Source organism: Leuciscus leuciscus (assembly GCF_965113295.1).
Source record: "Leuciscus leuciscus genome assembly, chromosome: 16".
Lineage (NCBI taxonomy): Eukaryota > Metazoa > Chordata > Actinopteri > Cypriniformes > Leuciscidae > Leuciscus > Leuciscus leuciscus.
In genome coordinates this window covers 40451562-40470446 of record NC_138740.1, presented here as the reverse complement: position 1 = coordinate 40470446, position 18885 = coordinate 40451562, and the positions used below count along the sequence as shown (strand labels likewise).

Sequence of the window (18885 nt, the reverse complement as noted above, 5' to 3'; positions counted from 1 at the left end):
GATAATGGAAGAACAACACAGAAACAAACAGGGTCAACAGTCTGGAAGAAGAGGAGTAATGATGTGTGGTGGAAGAAGGGTACAGAGGCAAAACAGTGGAAGAGGTCAAGATTGTGGACATGTTTCTAATGAAATAAGGACACTATTGCAGACAATGTTATCAATCATGACCTTACAGCTGAATGTTGGGAGAACAACAGTGTCTTCAATCATTTAAACGTTTACAGGTGTGTAATCAGACATTATTTTCAGTACTGTAATACTGTATACGTACTCCACTTGCATTTTACATACAGTAATACAGTAAATGTACTTTATAGAGAATGTAACACACACACACACACACACACACACACACACACACACACACACACACACACACACACACACACACACACATATATATACAGTGTGTGTGTGTGTGTGTGTGTGTGTGTGTGTGTGTGTGTGTGTGTGTGTGTGTGTGTGTGTGTGTGTGTGTGTGTGTACCAGAGTTTCCGCTAGAAAACAAGTGACCGGCAGAGGTTTCGTTTTCCGGACATTTTGATGATATGCTGGTCAAAGATACTTAATTAGTAAAGTTGAGGAAAACTGGAGGCAGGCTATGCAACTTAAAAAATTACATAATCAGGCCGAATGCAACATGTTTATTAGCCTAACTTTCAAATAGACGGAAAAAAAAACATTTTCTACTATGGTTCGTTTCTTCATTCGGATCTATTTGCGATCCATTCCATTCTAAACAAACAACGCAGTTTATATGCTTCGTCCTTGTTTCATTATTCATTAAGATAATAATTAATAAATGCACGCATAATTATCAGCGAAACTTGATCAATGTTGCAGATATGTTTTGCTATGCATGCACAAACAAATGCCTTTCAACTTATGTGTGCAAAATTCAGAATAAAATGAATGTGCAGCAATTTGTACAAATAGAGAGTCTACGTATACTATAAGTGTTGTAGCCATTAAGCTCATTTAGTTTAATATTTGTTAAAATATTATAATGTTATTTTTTTATTTATGTTGATTATGAAAAGTGAACAGCACAAGTAAGATAGGATGCGCAATATCGAGAGACATGGAGCGGGTCAGACATGATTTTGACCACTTAATTAAGTTTTGTTTTGTAGAAAGACTTTTCTGAAGTGAATTTCGTTTTGTATAAATTGTATCTTAATTTTAATTAAAAAAATGTTTATCAACCGATTGCCTGGAAATATAGCAGACGATATAGGCCTAATCATGCAGGCGCCCGCGCGGTCACTTGCATTGCTCGTGAACTGGAGCGCATCTCATCTAACAAAACTCAGCATAGGCCTCACAGACATGAAATATATCTTAAGAAAGCTTGAAATGTCTTTTTAACAATTTAAAACTAAAAGAAATAGGCTACTCTCTGATTATGTGATCATGTGCATTTCTCTCTATATGCGCGTTCACTACGGAGATGGCGATCGTCAACTTCATCTTTACAGCTGTTGTTGCTGTTAATAAACTAAAAATAATAGGCCTATAATTTTATTAAACAATAAATGAAATGAAATTGTAATTGTATTAAAAAAGCAAAAAAAAAATCCTGTTTAAGTGTTTTTTTTTTTTTACCTATGCTAATTACGCATTAAATTCAGGTTGGCTACTGAGTCGCTGTCCTCAGTGCCCAGAAAAGCGCTGAAACGGAGATGAAGGGGAAACCGTTCTTATTTATTTTTTGGCTTATTTTAACTGGGCCATCCAGTTTTCTGGAGGCCCACCTAATCAAAATCCTGGTGCCGCAAGTGCTTCAGCGGTCTGATATCAAGAAATAACAGACCGCATTCCACATTGGAATTCAACCAAGCCATGTAATAATGTTTAATAACTTTAAAACGGTAGAGCCTGTTCCTTTATAACATAGCCAAAGGTCGGTGTATTTTTGCTTTATACATTTTAGGCTTATTCTCAAATTCAGATTGAGTTGGGGGGCGGGATTATTAGGCAATTTTAATCGGACAATTTGACCGGAGAGATTTAATTTTGTCGGACATTTCAACGGAAACCCTGATGTGTACATATGTATGTCATTGTGATATAAAGAACATAAATATAAATCGTAGCCATATAGTTTAAATCTGAAAATACTGAACACAAAATGCTGAGCATATTGTATAACATGTACTTCATTAACTGCAAAATTGTTAAGTGAATGCTTTTTACTGTAATTCTTATTTATGTAACAAACTTTATTTCCCAGGATTTAAAGATTTAGTGTAGCATTTATGATTATTGTGTGCTTAAGAGCAGAGTAAAGGTATGGGTATTTCATGTGCTAGACAGGAATAGGACCAGCATGCAGACAATACCATAGAATAAAGCAGTCACACTCTGACTATTTAAGTCTATTATTCTGTTATTAAAAAATGCTACAAATGACATTACAAACTCTTCGTTTTGACATAAAAATCCATTTAAAAAAAATAATTCAGTCATACATTTTACTTAATATTTATCTTGTGGAATAACTTCCAAAGATGCATGCAGAACCCATACAAATCTGTAAGACATTTAAAGCACTGAAAATATTTTACAAAAGCAAATGTATACTATATCGAACATTGCTCCTTTCAGAAATTGTTAATGCATTGAGCCCTTAATGTACAGGAATAAATGACCCAAGACTTACTGAAACTTCTTACAAGTATATCAAGGAGTGGACATGGCTAATGAGCAGATGAGTGTCCCTCTGCTGCCACCTACTGACTTTAGTGGTCATTTACTGCCATTTTTGTTTTAAGTGTTTGTTTTTCCTGCAGGTGAAAACAAGATGCATCCGTTTAAGCCTTTTACTTTATTTATCAGGGCTGTCAATTGTTTTGCCTGAGTTGGGTGATATATTTGTATGCTCTTAACATAGTAGCAAAAAAATTTGCAGTATGACTAGGCTAGATTTAATAGAGTGCTAGGCTTTATAAAAACTGTAGTGTAGCTCTATTAAATAGTATATTTATGTTAAACTATTTTAAATTGAATGATTAATGACCTGTTCAGAATAAGTATAGCAGTAACCAGCAATCAGAAGTATGATAATTCATTTTAGTTTAAAATCCAATACGTTTTAAAGTGGTTTCAGATGGTTAATTAATACTAAATGCAGCATCTATGAATGAACTTGAGGCATGCAGACCGGCTGCTGCAGGGCTTTAACAAATCTTAAACAAACAAATATATGACCCACTTTTTCTGAATTTTACTAGCCCATTTTATTTGTCTCTCATAAGATCGTATACATGACAATATACTTTTATCTATCATTGGGATACAAAATGCATACTTAACAGACATTCATCATCATATAAATAAATAAATCCAATTTAGTCCTAAGTAAACTGCCAAAATAAGATTATCTATAATGTCTATAACAGTAGCCTAAATGTAGCCTATGAGAAAATAAGGAAAATAAGGCGGGCAGACGTGCAGACGGGCAGACGTGCAGACGTTAAGACGGGCAGACGTGCAGACGTTAAGACGTGCAGACGTACAGACGTTAAGACGTGCAGACGGGCAGACGTTATCCACACGTTAAATTCTAACGTGACGCCGCCGTCACGTCTGTAAAGATCAACAGCTACACGTTATTGACGTGTCTACGTGACGTGATATTTGCGTGTACGTCTCCATATAAAACAAATGGAGACGTACACGCACGTATACACGTGTGTTATCTGTCGTGCTTGTCAGTCTCGTCGCCGAATGGAACATTTCGAGCGCCATAGACGTCTGACTCCACACTTCACTGCCACACGTGATTTACGTGACGTCAGCGTGGCGTCTGACTCCACACTTCACTGCCACACGTGATTTACGTGACGTCAGCGTGGCGTCTGACTCCACACTTCACTGCCACACGTGATTTACGTGACGTCAGCGTGACGTCTGACTCCACACTTCACTGCCACACGTGATTTACGTGACGTCAGCGTGGCGTCTGACTCCACACTTCACTGCCACACGTGATTTACGTGACGTCAGCGTGACGTCTGACTCCACACTTCACTGCCACACGTGATTTACGTAATGTCAGCGTGGCGTCTGACTCCACACTTCACTGCCACACGTGATTTACATGACGTCAGCGTGGCGTCTGACTCCACACTTCACTGCCACACGTGATTTACGTGACGTCAGCGTGACGTCTGACTCCACACTTCACTGCCACACGTGATTTACGTGACGTCAGCGTGGCGTCTGACTCCACACTTCACTGCCACACGTGATTTACGTGACGTCAGCGTGACGTCTGACTCCACACTTCACTGCCACACGTGATTTACGTGACGTCAGCGTGGCGTCTGACTCCACACTTCACTGCCACACGTGATTTACGTGACGTCAGCGTGGCGTCTGACTCCACACTTCACTGCCACACGTGATTTACGTGACGTCAGCGTGACGTCTGACTCCACACTTCACTGCCACACGTGATTTACGTGACGTCAGCGTGGCGTCTGACTCCACACTTCACTGCCACACGTGATTTACGTGACGTCAGCGTGACGTCTGACTCCACACTTCACTGCCACACGTGATTTACGTAATGTCAGCGTGGCGTCTGACTCCACACTTCACTGCCACACGTGATTTACATGACGTCAGCGTGGCGTCTGACTCCACACTTCACTGCCACACGTGATTTACGTGACGTCAGCGTGACGTCTGACTCCACACTTCACTGCCACACGTGATTTACGTGACGTCAGCGTGGCGTCTGACTCCACACTTCACTGCCACACGTGATTTACGTGACGTCAGCGTGACGTCTGACTCCACACTTCACTGCCACACGTGATTTACGTGACGTCAGCGTGGCGTCTGACTCCACACTTCACTGCCACACGTGATTTACGTGACGTCAGCGTGACGTCTGACTCCACACTTCACTGCCACACGTGATTTACGTGACGTCAGCGTGGCGTCTGACTCCACACTTCACTGCCACACGTGATTTACGTGACGTCAGCGTGGCGTCTGACTCCACACTTCACTGCCACACGTGATTTACGTGACGTCAGCGTGACGTCTGACTCCACACTTCACTGCCACACGTGATTTACGTGTGATTTACGTGTGATTTCGCATACACAAATAACGCACTTCTTGCGTTGGGACAATACAACAGATAAGACGAACAACACGCTTCTCTCGTAGACACAGACAAACAAAAAACACTTAATGCATGCACTGTTTCTCAAGACCTGGAACCTACCCTCCTTCTACTTTCTTATCAATTTTAGGTTATTTAAGTTATTTATTTAAAGGGGTGGTTGATTGTGATTTCACTTTTTTCATTTTAAATGGTGTGTAATGTTGCTGTTGGTGCATGAACAGTATCTGCAAAGTTGCTGCGCTGAAAGTTCAACGTAAGCAGAGATATCGTCTTTTAAAAATCAGGAAGTTTAATGCCTACAAAAACAACTCGAATGGGACTACAACGAGATACTTCCCGGGTTTTATACGTAACTAACCCATGCAAAAAAGGGGGCATGGCCATATTTCTGCGGCTTTGTCGAAGAGGAAGAGTTATAGTGGAGAGCTGTAGCCATGCCGTCGAAAGTGTGTTATTTTCACCCAGCTGCCAGGTCTTCTGTGTTCGGGCTTCATACGGACGCTGTAGTTCGTCAACAATGGCTAAAATGTATGTTTGATTATGTTCCTGAAAATTTCAATCGTAATAGCTCTCTGTGCTGCGCATTTTACGGAAGACAGCTTCCAGAATCTCCACGAATTCAATGCCGGATTCAACAAGAAACTGTTACTAAAACATGAAGCAGTTCCAACTTTAAAACCAGAGGCAGCAGTTGTTGGGCCACAACCTGTAAGTAAGACTTAATAATGTTTGCATGTATAATTTCAGACGTAATGTTTTAGTTTTATCAAGGACGTAAACAAATGCCAGCGCTGGCTTTAGTAGCCACTTACACGTACAAACGCGTACAAACATTTTGGACCTGAATTTGTAATTATGTACTAATTTTGTAAATGTATTTTCCATGTATATTTTATGACGTAATTTTTCGATTTGATCAAGAACGTAAACCAATGCCAACGCTGTTTGTTTATAGCCAGTAGTCGATGCTATTTTGTGTGTATAAGACAAACGTGTATAAAGTTAAAAAAATTATATGTAATCGCAACAGCCAACTTCAGCTGCTGAAGTTAAAACAATAACTTTAAAAAACGGTATTACTCAGTCATTTATTCAGTTATGTTAAATGTTTAATCAGGAGAAAACCGTATCTCAAAAGCTAACAAGCAGCAGTAGCATTTTCAAGTAACAGCATATCGAAATTCTTATATAATAATAGTAGATTAGAATAGAATAGAATAGAATAATAATAATAAAAAATGTACCATTCAGAAACGTTTTGTAAGAGCCGTGTTTGCGGAGGTTGCTTGACTCTCTTCATTGCCGCTTTCTGGGTCTGATTCTGGCTCAAACTGATACGGCAGTATTGACACCATTATTTACATTTGACCGGAGCACATGCAACTTTCGCCCGTAAAGGTAATGGGCGTGAAGTTTCCGGACAACATGCACTACGCAGTTTAGCCAATTACAACACACCGGCCCAACTAACCAATCTGAGCCCATTGCCTGTTTCTGAGGGAGTGGTTTCATAGAATCAGGAAGTCAACCGGTCGTTCAAATGACAGAGGAGAAAGCAGCTTACAATAAAGGTGAAATTTATGAAAAATAAGACTTAAAAAAAAAAAAAAAACCCCGAAGACATGTTATATTGCACCCCATAAACACAATCATGCAAAGAAAAAAAGCAGTAAACCACCCCTTTAAGTCTTTTATTTTAGGCAGTCACTAACCGGGCATTAGCTTACCAGGGGCAACACAAAACAAATATAAGCAAACATTTGCATACCTTATTTTATGGTGCGCCTTTGTTTTGTGAGGCCTCTGCCAGCACCCCCACGTGGCCACTCCTCGACCCCTCGTCCACTCCTCAACCACCCCTCGTCCACTCCTGGACCCCTTGACCACTCCTGGACCCCTCGACCACCCCTCGTCCACTCCTGGACCCTCGACCACTCCTGGACCCCTCGACCACCCCTCATCCACTCCTGGACCCCTCGTCCACTCCTCGACCCCTCGTCCACTCCTCGACCACTCCTGGACCCCTCGTCCACTCCTGGACCCCTCGTCCACTCCTCGACCACTCCTGGACCCCTCGTCCATCCCTCGTCCACTCCTCGACCCCTCGTCCACTCCTGGACCCCTCGTCCACTCCTGGACCCCTCGTCCACTCCTCGTCCACCCCTCGTCCACTCCTCGACCCCTCGTCCACTCCTGGACCCCTCGTCCACTCCTGGACCCCTCGTCCACTCCTCGAGTGGGTTAATGAGCTGATGAGTTGAATCAGGTGTGTTTGATTAGGGAGACAAAGAAAACGTGCAGTGTTGGTGGTCCTCCAGGACAGGTTTGAGAACCACTGTCTTGGCTGCATAAAAAAACGAAACGATGTGACAGCCATGGGCTGAACAATACAAGTTACCGGCAATATCCATCGAGCCTATGCTAACTCTGCCTGTCAGGGGCCTGAATGTACAGCCACCGGGTATCACAGCCGTGGTTATGTTGTAGCCCCTTTTGAGCTCAGCTTTGGTCGCTGCGCTGATATGACAGCGATATGAATTGGCTAGGAGCTTGTAAAGCCAGGCTAGGAGACGAGGGGCGAAGTTGAGCTTTCCCACCACTCTCTGAAGCCAGTCTGCAGTCAGCTCCTCGTTTATCCATCCATTTTTGGACGTGGCCACCACCACCACACTGATATTTTGCATTGATTTCACCTCCTTGATCCCCCCTTTGAAGACAACGTAAGGTTTCAATTTGATCCCGTCTGCTTTCGCAGCCAACACCACAGTTAAGTGGCTCTTCTCATGGCCTGTGGTTTTCAGTGGAACACTGCGCGCACCTCTCACATCCACCGTTGTAGAGCCCACCATATCAAACCACGCTGTTTCGTCCATGGCTATAATGTTTTTTCTTTGCCTAAATAATCCGCATTGTATATGTGACAAAATTCACCAGTTTCTCAGTGAAGTGTCTGGCACCTTTCTGGGCCACAGTTGTGCATCTTGACCGAAAAGTCGTTGCGCTTCATGAATTTGTCCAGCCAGCCAGCGCTCGCAGTAAAACTCTCCTCATCCCTGCCGTCACTCACTGTTGCATACACTTCTTTTGCCTTGGCCCTGATCATTTTACGTGAGACTCTGAGATGCTTAGCCCGCATACTGTGGATCCACTCGCACACGCTCACCTCCAGCTCTTCACTGGCATTCCTCCTCCACCTCGGAGTCTGGCCCTTTTGCCGTCTTCCTCGGACAGACGTTGCAGTTCAGCTTTATATTTACGCCATTCTCGCACCCTCTTTGGATCAACCGTCAGCTGAAACTGTCAGCTTAAATGTCAAATCATACTACTTTCTCTTTGTCGCCATGGTGGTATTGAGAGAAACACATTTAGAAAAACTGAAGACTAAACAAAGAAAGTTTGTGATCCTCTTTGTCCGTTGCCAGCATAATACAAACAATTAGCCTACCCTATCCTTGTCATTGTAATGTTTGCTCACTGGCTAAACTATATTGTAGACGTAATAACTGGAACAGAGCTTTCTTAACTACATGCTTTTATTATTCTTGCTCCCTCTAATCTCGCGGGATACGAGACTTGCCCGAGGGCTACGGTGCCACCTTTAGGACATAAAGTAACAGTCAGGATGTTACAGTCATGACATAAAATATTTTGTCTAATGCGGAAATTTGAAACAAAATGGGCCTAGTCAATATTGAAAAAGGTTTAAACAATTTGGAACTCTGGCTTTCATCTCTGCAGTCTTAGTTATTAATTAGGCCTAATGGCATCTAATCAGAACTTCTGCACAATTTGCACCATGGAACTGGCTTAAACAGACGATCTGATGGGTTTTAGAAGATTGAATACAGCCCTAAACTAAAAAAACAGACCAGGCCTTTATTGATCCAAACCTGTAGACACACCAGGCGTGAAGTTATTATTATTTGAAGTTTTACGGTAAAGGTGACCAGAGAGGAAGAGAAGTCAGGTGTGTAATGGAGGGAAGCATGTAAATGTTGAACCGTGTCAGGACATGTGCAGGTGGAAGCAAGCTTGTGGATTACAGTGTGTTTGTGCATCAGAACTGTGAGTTTACAATGATCTACGAGCTTTGTGATAAATACATGTGGTAATGCGGTTCTGGACTGGAAGCAGGCCCGGACTGGCCATCGGGAGCATCGGGAGCACCGGGAGAATTCCCGGTGGCCTGGCGACTAATTTGGCCTGCTGCCAGCCAGCGTTTTTTTCTTAATTTTGTAAAATTTTTTAAATGTATTATTATATATTTTTTTTATACTACTACCTTTACCAGTGATCATTTTCGAATTCGTCATTCAATAAAATGATTATTATAAAATGAAATCATGAATCTGTTAGTCTTGACTGGCAAGGCTACGATTCCACTTTAAAGGAACACTCCACCGTTTTTTGAAATAGGGCTTATTCACCTTCTTTCCCACATTTAGATAGGTGGGCAAATGCATTTTTGTCTCAGTGCATGCATTGTTTTAGTTTGACAGGGTCGGCGTGAGCTTAGCTTAGCATAATGAATGGAATCATTTGTTGCCAGCTAGCATGTCCTGAATAAAAGTGATATATAAAAAAAAAACCTACCTAATTACTTCTTGTGGCCTGCGTATTCACAACAAGCACAAATAGCGATGCAGATTAACACTAGGCGATTTCCTAGGCAGATATTGGCTTATATATTAAGGACTATATTAGGGGGAAGCACAGGCGAAGCACTGCTACTTGGGCGTGATATCTCTGCGCCCAAATAGCAGTGCTTCGCCTGTGCTTCCCCCTAATATAGTCCCAAGTCAAAATCTGCATAGGAAATCGCCTAGTGTTAATCTGCATCGCTATTTGTACTTGTTGTGAATACGCAGGCCACAAGAAGTAATTAGGTGGGGTTTTTTTTTTTTTATATCACTTTTACTCAGGACATGCTAGCTGGCAACAAAGGATTCCATTCATTATGCTAAGCTAAGCTAGCGCCAACCCTGTCAAACTAAAACAATGCATGCACTGAGACAAAAATGCATTTGCCCACCTATCTAAATGTAGGAAAGAAGGTGAATAAGCCCTATTTCAAAAAACGGTGGAGTGTTCCTTTAAGCATCAGCCAAAACGGTTAAACAGAAAATGCGAGCATCACCCGATGATGGAGAGAAAACGGCCAGGTGGAGCAGAGAGGGAAAGGACAACGAAAAAGAAAGCACTCAGAGAACAAGCAGCAAAATGTTGCAAAATGAATGACCTGTTCAGGGCTTCAAGTGCAGGTCAGTTTCATCTCTAAATACTCTACTTTTTTCTTCGTTAACTTAGTATTGAAATGCTAGCAAATGTTAGCGGTAGCGCCCCTATTACTATCGTCACTCAAAATACTGTATGCTAAAGGAGATTAATATTATTTAGTGTAAAGTTACATTAGTAATTTAGCAGACACATATTAACATTTATGTGGTACTGGGAGCAGGGAGACACGAGTGATAGTGCAGACATCAACTAAAAAATAATGCAATAACATTTTATTAGACAATTTAGAAAATTATGTCTGCCCATTTGTGAGGTTTAAAACTTTTTTCCTTCTTCTTTTTTTTTTATATCAAATGAAGGTGGAGTCAGCCTAGCACTAGCTGTGGTGCAATGATCACACATTCAGCCAGGGAGTGAGATGACATGTAGAAGCAAAATAATATATATATATTTTTTTTTACATATTGTATGAAATATAGCCTAGTGTTGCTAAATGTTGGATATTTAAGTAATTTAAGATGAAAACAACAACATTTTGTCATAAATATAATACTTTGATTTTTTACTAAAATAAATGTAGATTCTGGGCAAACAAATGACAATAAGGTGGTTGTTTTACACACACACACACACACACACACACACACATTATATATATAACACTAGTACTCCACTTTACTTAGTGTATGAGGCTGATGATACTGGTGGAAGGGAGAGACAGAAAGATATTAGGGAAAATGAAGAGAAGGAAAAGGGAAGCGAGGATACTGTTCAAGAGAAAGCCTTTAATTATTTTACACGGCCCCAGCCTAAGGATTTAGACCAATAAATGTAATTTAGGAAAAAATAAAAAATTGTCCGTGTTTCTACATTTTATTTGGGTCCATGGGATGGCCTGGATGAGTGTGGGATTTCCCGGCCTGAAATTGTGTCCCAGTCCGGCCCTGACTGGAAGTGATGATCCAGATTCATCTCTTGTGTTTCAGTGTCAAACATCTAGAAAGGTCATTAACAGGTTAAAAACAGAAGCACTTCTCAGACACACTTTGTCTTATTTAAACAAACTTTCACAGTCAATATAAAGACTGAATGATGTTTCTTCACATTAATATATCAAGGATTGCATACATTTGTATTCATAGCTGATCTTTAATTTTAGTTTTAAATACATTTAATTCTATTGTATTTTTACATTTTGTAATTGTGGAAGAAATTTTATCTTTAAGATGTGTGTGACCATCATCTAATAGTAAAAGAGCAAACACACACACCTTATTCTGATATGGAATTGTATTGGAGTGTTGGTACGTGATAGGAGAGCCTCCACTCAACGATACAAAATGATTATGTAAGAATGAAGTATATGATATTAAGTGTATGAAGTATATTATGTATATGAAGTCTAAGAATGTCCCAGGTATGGTTGTAAAGACCATCATTGGCCCCTATAGAGATAACAGAGAGACTATAAAAGCCTATATATCACCGTCACTAATCACTCTGTGTGACTGTACGACTGCTGGCCTTTTCTTGCAAGAAAATAAACCTCATCAAAGACTATTGGAAATGTTTGTCTCTACTTCATTATTGTGGGAAGAAGGAGGCTGGAACCGGCGCACATTCAAAGACTTTAATACAATAAATTAAACAAATAGAAAACGAAAGTAAAAGACAGCCGGCCTTCACAGACGACTGCAGTCACATAATAAACCACAACATAAGTCCAGGCCTGTCCTCTCTCGATCTCCACTGTCGTCGCTCCTCCTCTTATGCTTCCTCTGTGAGAGATACGAGAGCGGTGCGTCTCACAGGAGTCACTCATCAGTGATCACACCACCGGCCTCACGCCGCTCTCTCACACCACCGGCCTCACGCCGCTCTCTCACACCACCGGCCTCACGCCGCTCTCTCACACCACCGGCCTCACGCCGCTCTCTCTCACACCACCGGCCTCACGCCGCTCTCTCACACCACCGGCCTCACGCCGCTCTCTCACGGCCCTCGACCTCACGCCGCTCTCTCACACCACCGGCCTCACGCCGCTCTCTCACGGCCCTCGACCTCACGCCGCTCTCTCACACCACCGGCCTCACGCCGCTCTCTCACACCACCGGCCTCACGCCGCTCTCTCACACCACCGGCCTCACGCCGCTCTCTCACGGCCCTCGACCTCACGCCGCTCTCTCACACCACCGGCCTCACGCCGCTCTCTCACACCACCGGCCTCACGCCGCTCTCTCACACCACCGGCCTCACGCCGCTCTCTCACACCACCGGCCTCACGCCGCTCTCTCACACCACTGGCCTCACGCCGCTCTCTCGCGGCCCTCGGCCTCGTCCTGCTCGCCACAAACATGCTGGAAAACAGTGCTGGCAACAATGAGCAATAGAAATGCAGAATTGTTCAGTCTTAAATACATGAGCAGCGAAATATTGTGTGAATCTATGTGTGTGATGAAGATGAAGATGATAAAGTGTTCATGGTGTGAAACTGTTGTCAGTGAAGTTTATCAGCAGAGCAACATCAGGAGAAGCTCTGGGAAATACACTGTTCATGAGTGTGTGTGTGATCAGATGAGACTAAAAGAGTCCAGGAGTGAACATGATGATGATGATGATGATGATGATGATGATGAAGGGTTTGATGAGAATCTCTCCTCAGTTTTGACATCAGAATCAAACTTTACAGGCTCGTCTGGATCACAGGAGACTAGAAATATAAATATTAGATTATCATCATATATGTTGTTTTGAGTTTGATTATGTTCTAATGTATGTGATAATTTAAAACAGACTAAAATGTGATGAAAGATTAAATTATGTTCAATCAAACACTCACATCTTGGCTTTCTTCTCTCCATACTGCTCGATATATCACGTGTCTCTCCTCTTTCCTCTGGTGATTCACTGGTTTGTGTCTCATTTCTGTCCTCCATTTGTCTCTCAGTCTTCTTGTTTTCTGCTGATCTGTGATTTCTGAGGCTCCAGCAGTTTTCTGGATGTGTGATTTCATTTATAAACTCCATTTGAATCTGTTCAGTAGATCTTTCTTTTCTCACCTCATGTTTGATCATATTTGATTCATCAGAACGACACTTTACAGCTCCGACTGGATCAACAGAGACTGTAAATGAAGAAGAAAACAGCTCATATTTTAAATACAGCGACTGAACTGACAGATTCAGATTAGCTCATGTTATTGTTGTAAAATGTTTTTCAGCTTTTAAAGCCTTTAATACATCAATAAAGTAGATCAAGGTTTGAATTAGTCAGAATTGTTCTTATCAGAATGAAATTGTTCACCACAACATTAATCACCAACATCAGCATTCATTCTAGAATAAAAGTCATTTCCAGTTTCCACTGGTAAAATCTACAAATAAGGACAAATTCAATGGCATTTGCATCATTAACACAAACACTAGTGATGTGCAGAAGATTCCCTGAAATATTCCTTGTTTGTATCTTGACTGATGAAATATGATGATATGAATGACTGATATTAATCTACTCACAGTCTTTATCACTGCAGCTGCTCCGTCTGAACTTCTCAAGATTCATGTTTCACTCGTTGTGTTTTCATGCATTTCTTTATCATCTAAACTGTAAACCTTAGTTTAAGCAATTAAAACATTGTATGATAAAATGGCAAATAATCCAGTCATCCATATATGAAAATGAAACTCCTCAATTAAGTAGGCTAAAACTAATCATTAAATGATGTAGCCTATTCAAAACCAAACATATATCTCACCTGTGAGAAGAAGAGAGATGTGGAATGATTTGTTAATAAAATCCCTGAATATATATAAAGGAAAAGTCCAGAGTGAGAATCCCAGAGTCAGCGAAGAGTTGCAGAGATTCTCCTCTGACTCAATGAGCTCAAAGTCAAGATCACCTGTGCAGAAAACACACACCCATTCTTCTCCCTCTCCAATTCAAGGGCGTAGCTTTGATTTTGAGTTGGTGGAAGAATCTGAAGAATCAGGAAATAAAAAATCCAGACGCTGAAGAATCAGGAAATGAATAGGATTGCACGTTTCTGCAGGTTTCTGCCCACGGCGACATCATTTGGTTTTCGCAAGTGACACCAGTGTTACCAGTGTAAATTAAAGCTTGAACACCTCAGGTGTTAAAACCCCTTATACCCGTCAGGGATCACTGGTGATCCCGGATTATTGTAGTTCAAAATATGTTTGAGCTTATATATCTCAATATTAATAACAGTCTGGTTAATTTTGAGTCTTGAACTATAAACTCTCAAGGGTTGGCTTTCTAAATGTATGTGTGTTATGTTTCTATTCAGAATTACTTATGAGCAGTAACCTTTTTATTTTGGGTATGTCATGTATGCAGCACTTGCCAAAATTGGGGGTGATGAGGAAGGGGTTAAAAGTACATATACCCGTTCAATGGCAAAAGTTCAAACAAAGCCTGTAAGCTGTTCTGTCGTCGCTGCAAGACGAGCACTGAACACTAGTTGAGGTTTTTAGTTTATATTGACCTTAATAATACGTTCATTAATGAATTCTGTAATGCTACAGGTGACTAATAAAAACAAGGAGGCAGTTTAACAGACTCAACTTTACTCTGTTCATAGTGCAATGCAATAGTGCAATACTGTCTTGTTCCTTGCTTTTTGCTATAATCGGGTCCCAGTGCTTCTACCAGCCCTGATATGAACCCCTGGTGTATTCCTGTGCAGTGTGTGTGTGTTTAAACCTGCAACATGGATCAAGATTGTTCATAGTTTCACTGCCAGAGATACACCCTGAACATCAGACCTGACAACCTGAAGACATGATCATAAAACCCCAATCTTGGCTTCACTTCATTGGCTGACAGTCGATTTGAACATTCTTTTATTAGTTCACAAGTGTTTGAGTAACTTTGCACCTCTTCTGATCTTCTATCTTCACACAATCCTTCTAGAGATCAACACTTTTATCTGTTCCTACACAGACTAAAGTAAGGGGACATTGTGCATTTCTATTGTGTGATACTAGCATTTCTACAATAGGGGAGGAGAGGGGTTGTCAGTGGTTATGAATAAAAAATTAGGGTTATAAATTGTTATAAAATATATTGTCTGTATACTAGGGTAGGCATTGTAAGATACTTGAGAGGAAGAGTCTGAACCGGCTATCCGTTATCAGAATTTATTTGGAAAATGCGTTTCCATCTCCCATTATTCACATTAACTCTTTTTCGCACAAGTCAACACGTAAAAACTTTTTTGAATTTTGGATTTCCATCACTTGTTTCTGATGCGATACTTCAGAATGTGATTGAAAACAGGGTGATGGAAACATAAAGTCGTAAGTGATCAAACTCTAATGATCTGTGTTGAAAGGATGGCATTGGCTGGGAATAGTGCAGGAGTCCCAGTGTAGGGTTTATAGTTCGTAAAAATCATGAAATGTGCCTGTGAGAGACTGGTGAAACTCCCTGACAACAAAAACATCCACCAAAGCTTCATTATCAATATGGCATAATTCATCCATCAAGATCCATGTGGAATAAAGCCTGAGGCCCAAGGGTGAGGCGTCTCAAACACTGCCAAGGGTTTCATTATAGTGAACCAGCACTTCATCCGTTTCAACCTGAGCCTTTGTACAACTCTTCCACAAATATTCCTCTGTTGCCTGAGAACACTTTATTATTCCATTGTCCTCAAGCATTTCATGTAGTCGAGAGGTCATTAGTTCTCACAATGCTCACTAGTCAAGCATGATGCTCTTTTTTAGCAATGACACTGTGAACTTTTCTGAACGGGCTCATATTCTGTACAGTTGGTTTGATCACATCATTAGAATCAAGTGTGAACACTTTTGAGCCGTTGTGTGTCATTCGTGACATTGTGGAGCGAGTCCTGAGGACCAACATGAAGACGTGACGCTGATCATCAATCTCTCACACACTTTGATTCTGCAGTCTTACAGTTTTCATTGATCTTTTGTGCTTTATATATAACGTTGTATACGAGGCACAGACACACAAAGTGAAGTTTCCTGCCGCCAGCACGTATCTCGGCCAGATTGCGTTCGTTACAAGGCAACATAGATGAACACACGGAAGTTGACGGAACATTCTCGGCCACCGTACGTTTGTTACTAGGTAACCAACAACATCGCGCAAACACACGTGGTGATGGAGAAGGTAAGTTGGAAGAAAGCTCGTCTAACATTTTTAGGCTAGAACATTTAATATATAGCCCATCGTATACATTATTATTGATGCAGTCAAAAACTCTACAACTACTTTGCAACCAGGCCAGAAGCTTTGGCTCAGTTCGGCTAGCTTACGTTATCTGAAGGGAAATGTTAGTGGGTATGGGAAGGAATGAAGATGTATTTCTTCATTTTATTTTAAATGATATATATTATACTGTATTACTCTTTCTAGTTACATTAAGGCTACATGTATTAAAGCAGAGTGCTCTGGGTAATATTTTATATCCTGTCAAAACATACATTAATCATTGCCATTGCATTTGTATTTTTCAAAGATGTCAGGGAAAAAGCAAAAAGATATTTGACCATTTGAGATAATAATTAGCATTGTACCAGAGTTTTTATTAGTTCAAGAAAATTATAATATTATTCATGACTCAAAAATGTATATTAGAAGAAAAAAAAACACTATGTTAAAATATATAGGCTACTACAACAAACATTTAAAAAAAAGTATGTTTAAACTAGTGCTGTCAAATTGATTAATCGCATCTAACATAAAAGTTTGTGCTTATATAATATGTTTTAATATATTTGTTTTTCCAAACTGTTTGGAGCAATTTGTTATATTTTTGTAATTTTTGTATATTTGTAATTATATTGAAATATAACATTAAAGAGTATATTTGATGTGATGAATTGCTCTGTCATTTATCAGATTTACCAATTGTTATAATTTCAATTTGTGCTGGTTAATTATGAACAATGGGTAAAATTGGGGGGCGGGGACAGGCGGGGGCGGGGCTGCATTAGAGCTCCTCCCCTAACCACATGTGATCTCACTCCAAGCTTTTGATCAAACTTGAGAACCCTGGTCTAAAAGCTGCTATGTGACGAGGTGTACAGAAAACAAGCTAAAAAAAACTAGATATAACCCCCAAAAATGAGCATTTAAGAACACAAATGTGGATAGAGGCAATTGGGACAGTGTCATATTACTGAGGGGAACATAATCAGGGACAGGGTTAGCTATAATCTTACAGAAATATAATATATAAAACTGACATTTAGATATTTGACTTACTAGTGACAAAATGTTTTCTGCACACGTAGTGTATTTATAGTGCATACTGAGTTTCCCACAATTTACCCCTTCGTTCATCAGCTGATGCTTCACGTCTTATTGCCTGTATCCACTTTTGTCTCCTTAAACACTGGTGTTTTTGGGGTCGACAGCTTATAAAAAATGTATTTCTGGGTTTGTTTATCTTGTTTGCTGTACACCTTTTAGACATTGTTTAGTTTTTGTTATAAGTCAGAAATGACAAGAAGGAAGCTTCACACAATACAAAGTCAATGGAGACGGTTCCCAGTAAACGATTACCGTCTTTCAACGTTGAAATTCTAATCTCTAAAGTGATTTGCTGATACGCTGAAGTTTCAAAGTCGTATCTGTTCTTTAAGCGTGTAGAAGAGATCTCGATATGATCCTCAGACTGTGGAGTTGATCCTCCGTTACTGGGACACTTTCTCCTCCAGATTCACATCAGATGAGAGTCTCTTTCTGCTTCATATGAGACACATGATGATCCTCATTGAGCTTCAGATCAGATTCTCTGATTTCTCTTCACTGTCTCTGATCCTGAAACTAAAGGCCTTTGAGTTTCACCTCAAATCTACTTCTGACATCTAGTGGACAAAGATGAAAACTGCAGATCATATTCTGTGTGTTAGGAGGAATAGAAAACACACACTCATACAGATTTATTTACAATGCCTTCATTTCTATTTTAAACAAGTGACATTCTCTCAGTTTAATTCACTGAATGTCATTCATTATCAACTCACAAATAATAATGTGATTTTACATTTTGTGTGAATGACTGAACTTCTAGCAACTTCTGCTTTAATGTATACTATGATGTGTTTGTGAACAGTAGATATTGAGTATTGAGTAAGTGTTGATCTGTTGTTGTTCTGAACAGCTTCAGTTCGTCTGTTAAAGTCACTAATGTTCTGCTGATGGAAATCAGTGTTAATAAATCAGAGATGATTAAATGAGCAGCTGATGGAGTTTATCAGATCTGAGTTTTACATTTAACATTCAGACTCTTGAAACTCTTCAGGAAACAATACGGCTGCGTCTCACATCAGATATTCAGAGGAGATATTGTTTTGAAGAAGTACTAAGGTATGTTCTGTGTGAATGAATGTGTTGATTTATTGTCATCTTCTACAGAAATGACATCTTTCAGTCGCTTTTAAATGAGGAAAACATATTATACTGAGACTCATGACTGTAATGCATGTATGAGTGATCTGAGTTTG

General features: G+C 40.4%; 1 protein-coding gene and 1 long non-coding RNA gene across 2 annotated transcripts in view; one reads left to right on the top strand and one right to left on the bottom strand.

Moving 5' to 3' along the window:
- LOC309477040 overlaps positions 1-18885 on the top strand; it is a 271762-nt gene that overhangs the window by 65175 nt on the left and 187702 nt on the right. The window lies entirely within an intron of this gene.
- On the bottom strand, positions 12485-14293 carry LOC309476998 (uncharacterized protein). The gene is made up of 4 exons (XM_082140154.1): positions 14139-14293; positions 13900-13995; positions 13224-13508; positions 12485-13094 (listed from the first exon to the last, which is right to left on the bottom strand). The coding sequence occupies exons 2-4, from the start codon at positions 13943-13945 to the stop codon at positions 12955-12957; spliced, it is 471 nt and encodes a 156-aa protein (XP_081996280.1). The 5' UTR covers positions 13946-13995; positions 14139-14293; the 3' UTR covers positions 12485-12954.

Coding starts and splice junctions, on each gene's coding strand:
- LOC309476998 (XM_082140154.1), bottom strand. CDS start 13,945: ATGAATCTTGAGAAGTTCAGACGGAGCAGCTGCAGTGATAAAGACT. Junction 13,509..13,899: donor CAGCTGCAGTGATAAAGACT/GTGAGTAGATTA, acceptor CTTCATTTACAG/TCTCTGTTGATCCAGTCGGA. Junction 13,095..13,223: donor GGAGAGAAGAAAGCCAAGAT/GTGAGTGTTTGA, acceptor TTATATTTCTAG/TCTCCTGTGATCCAGACGAG.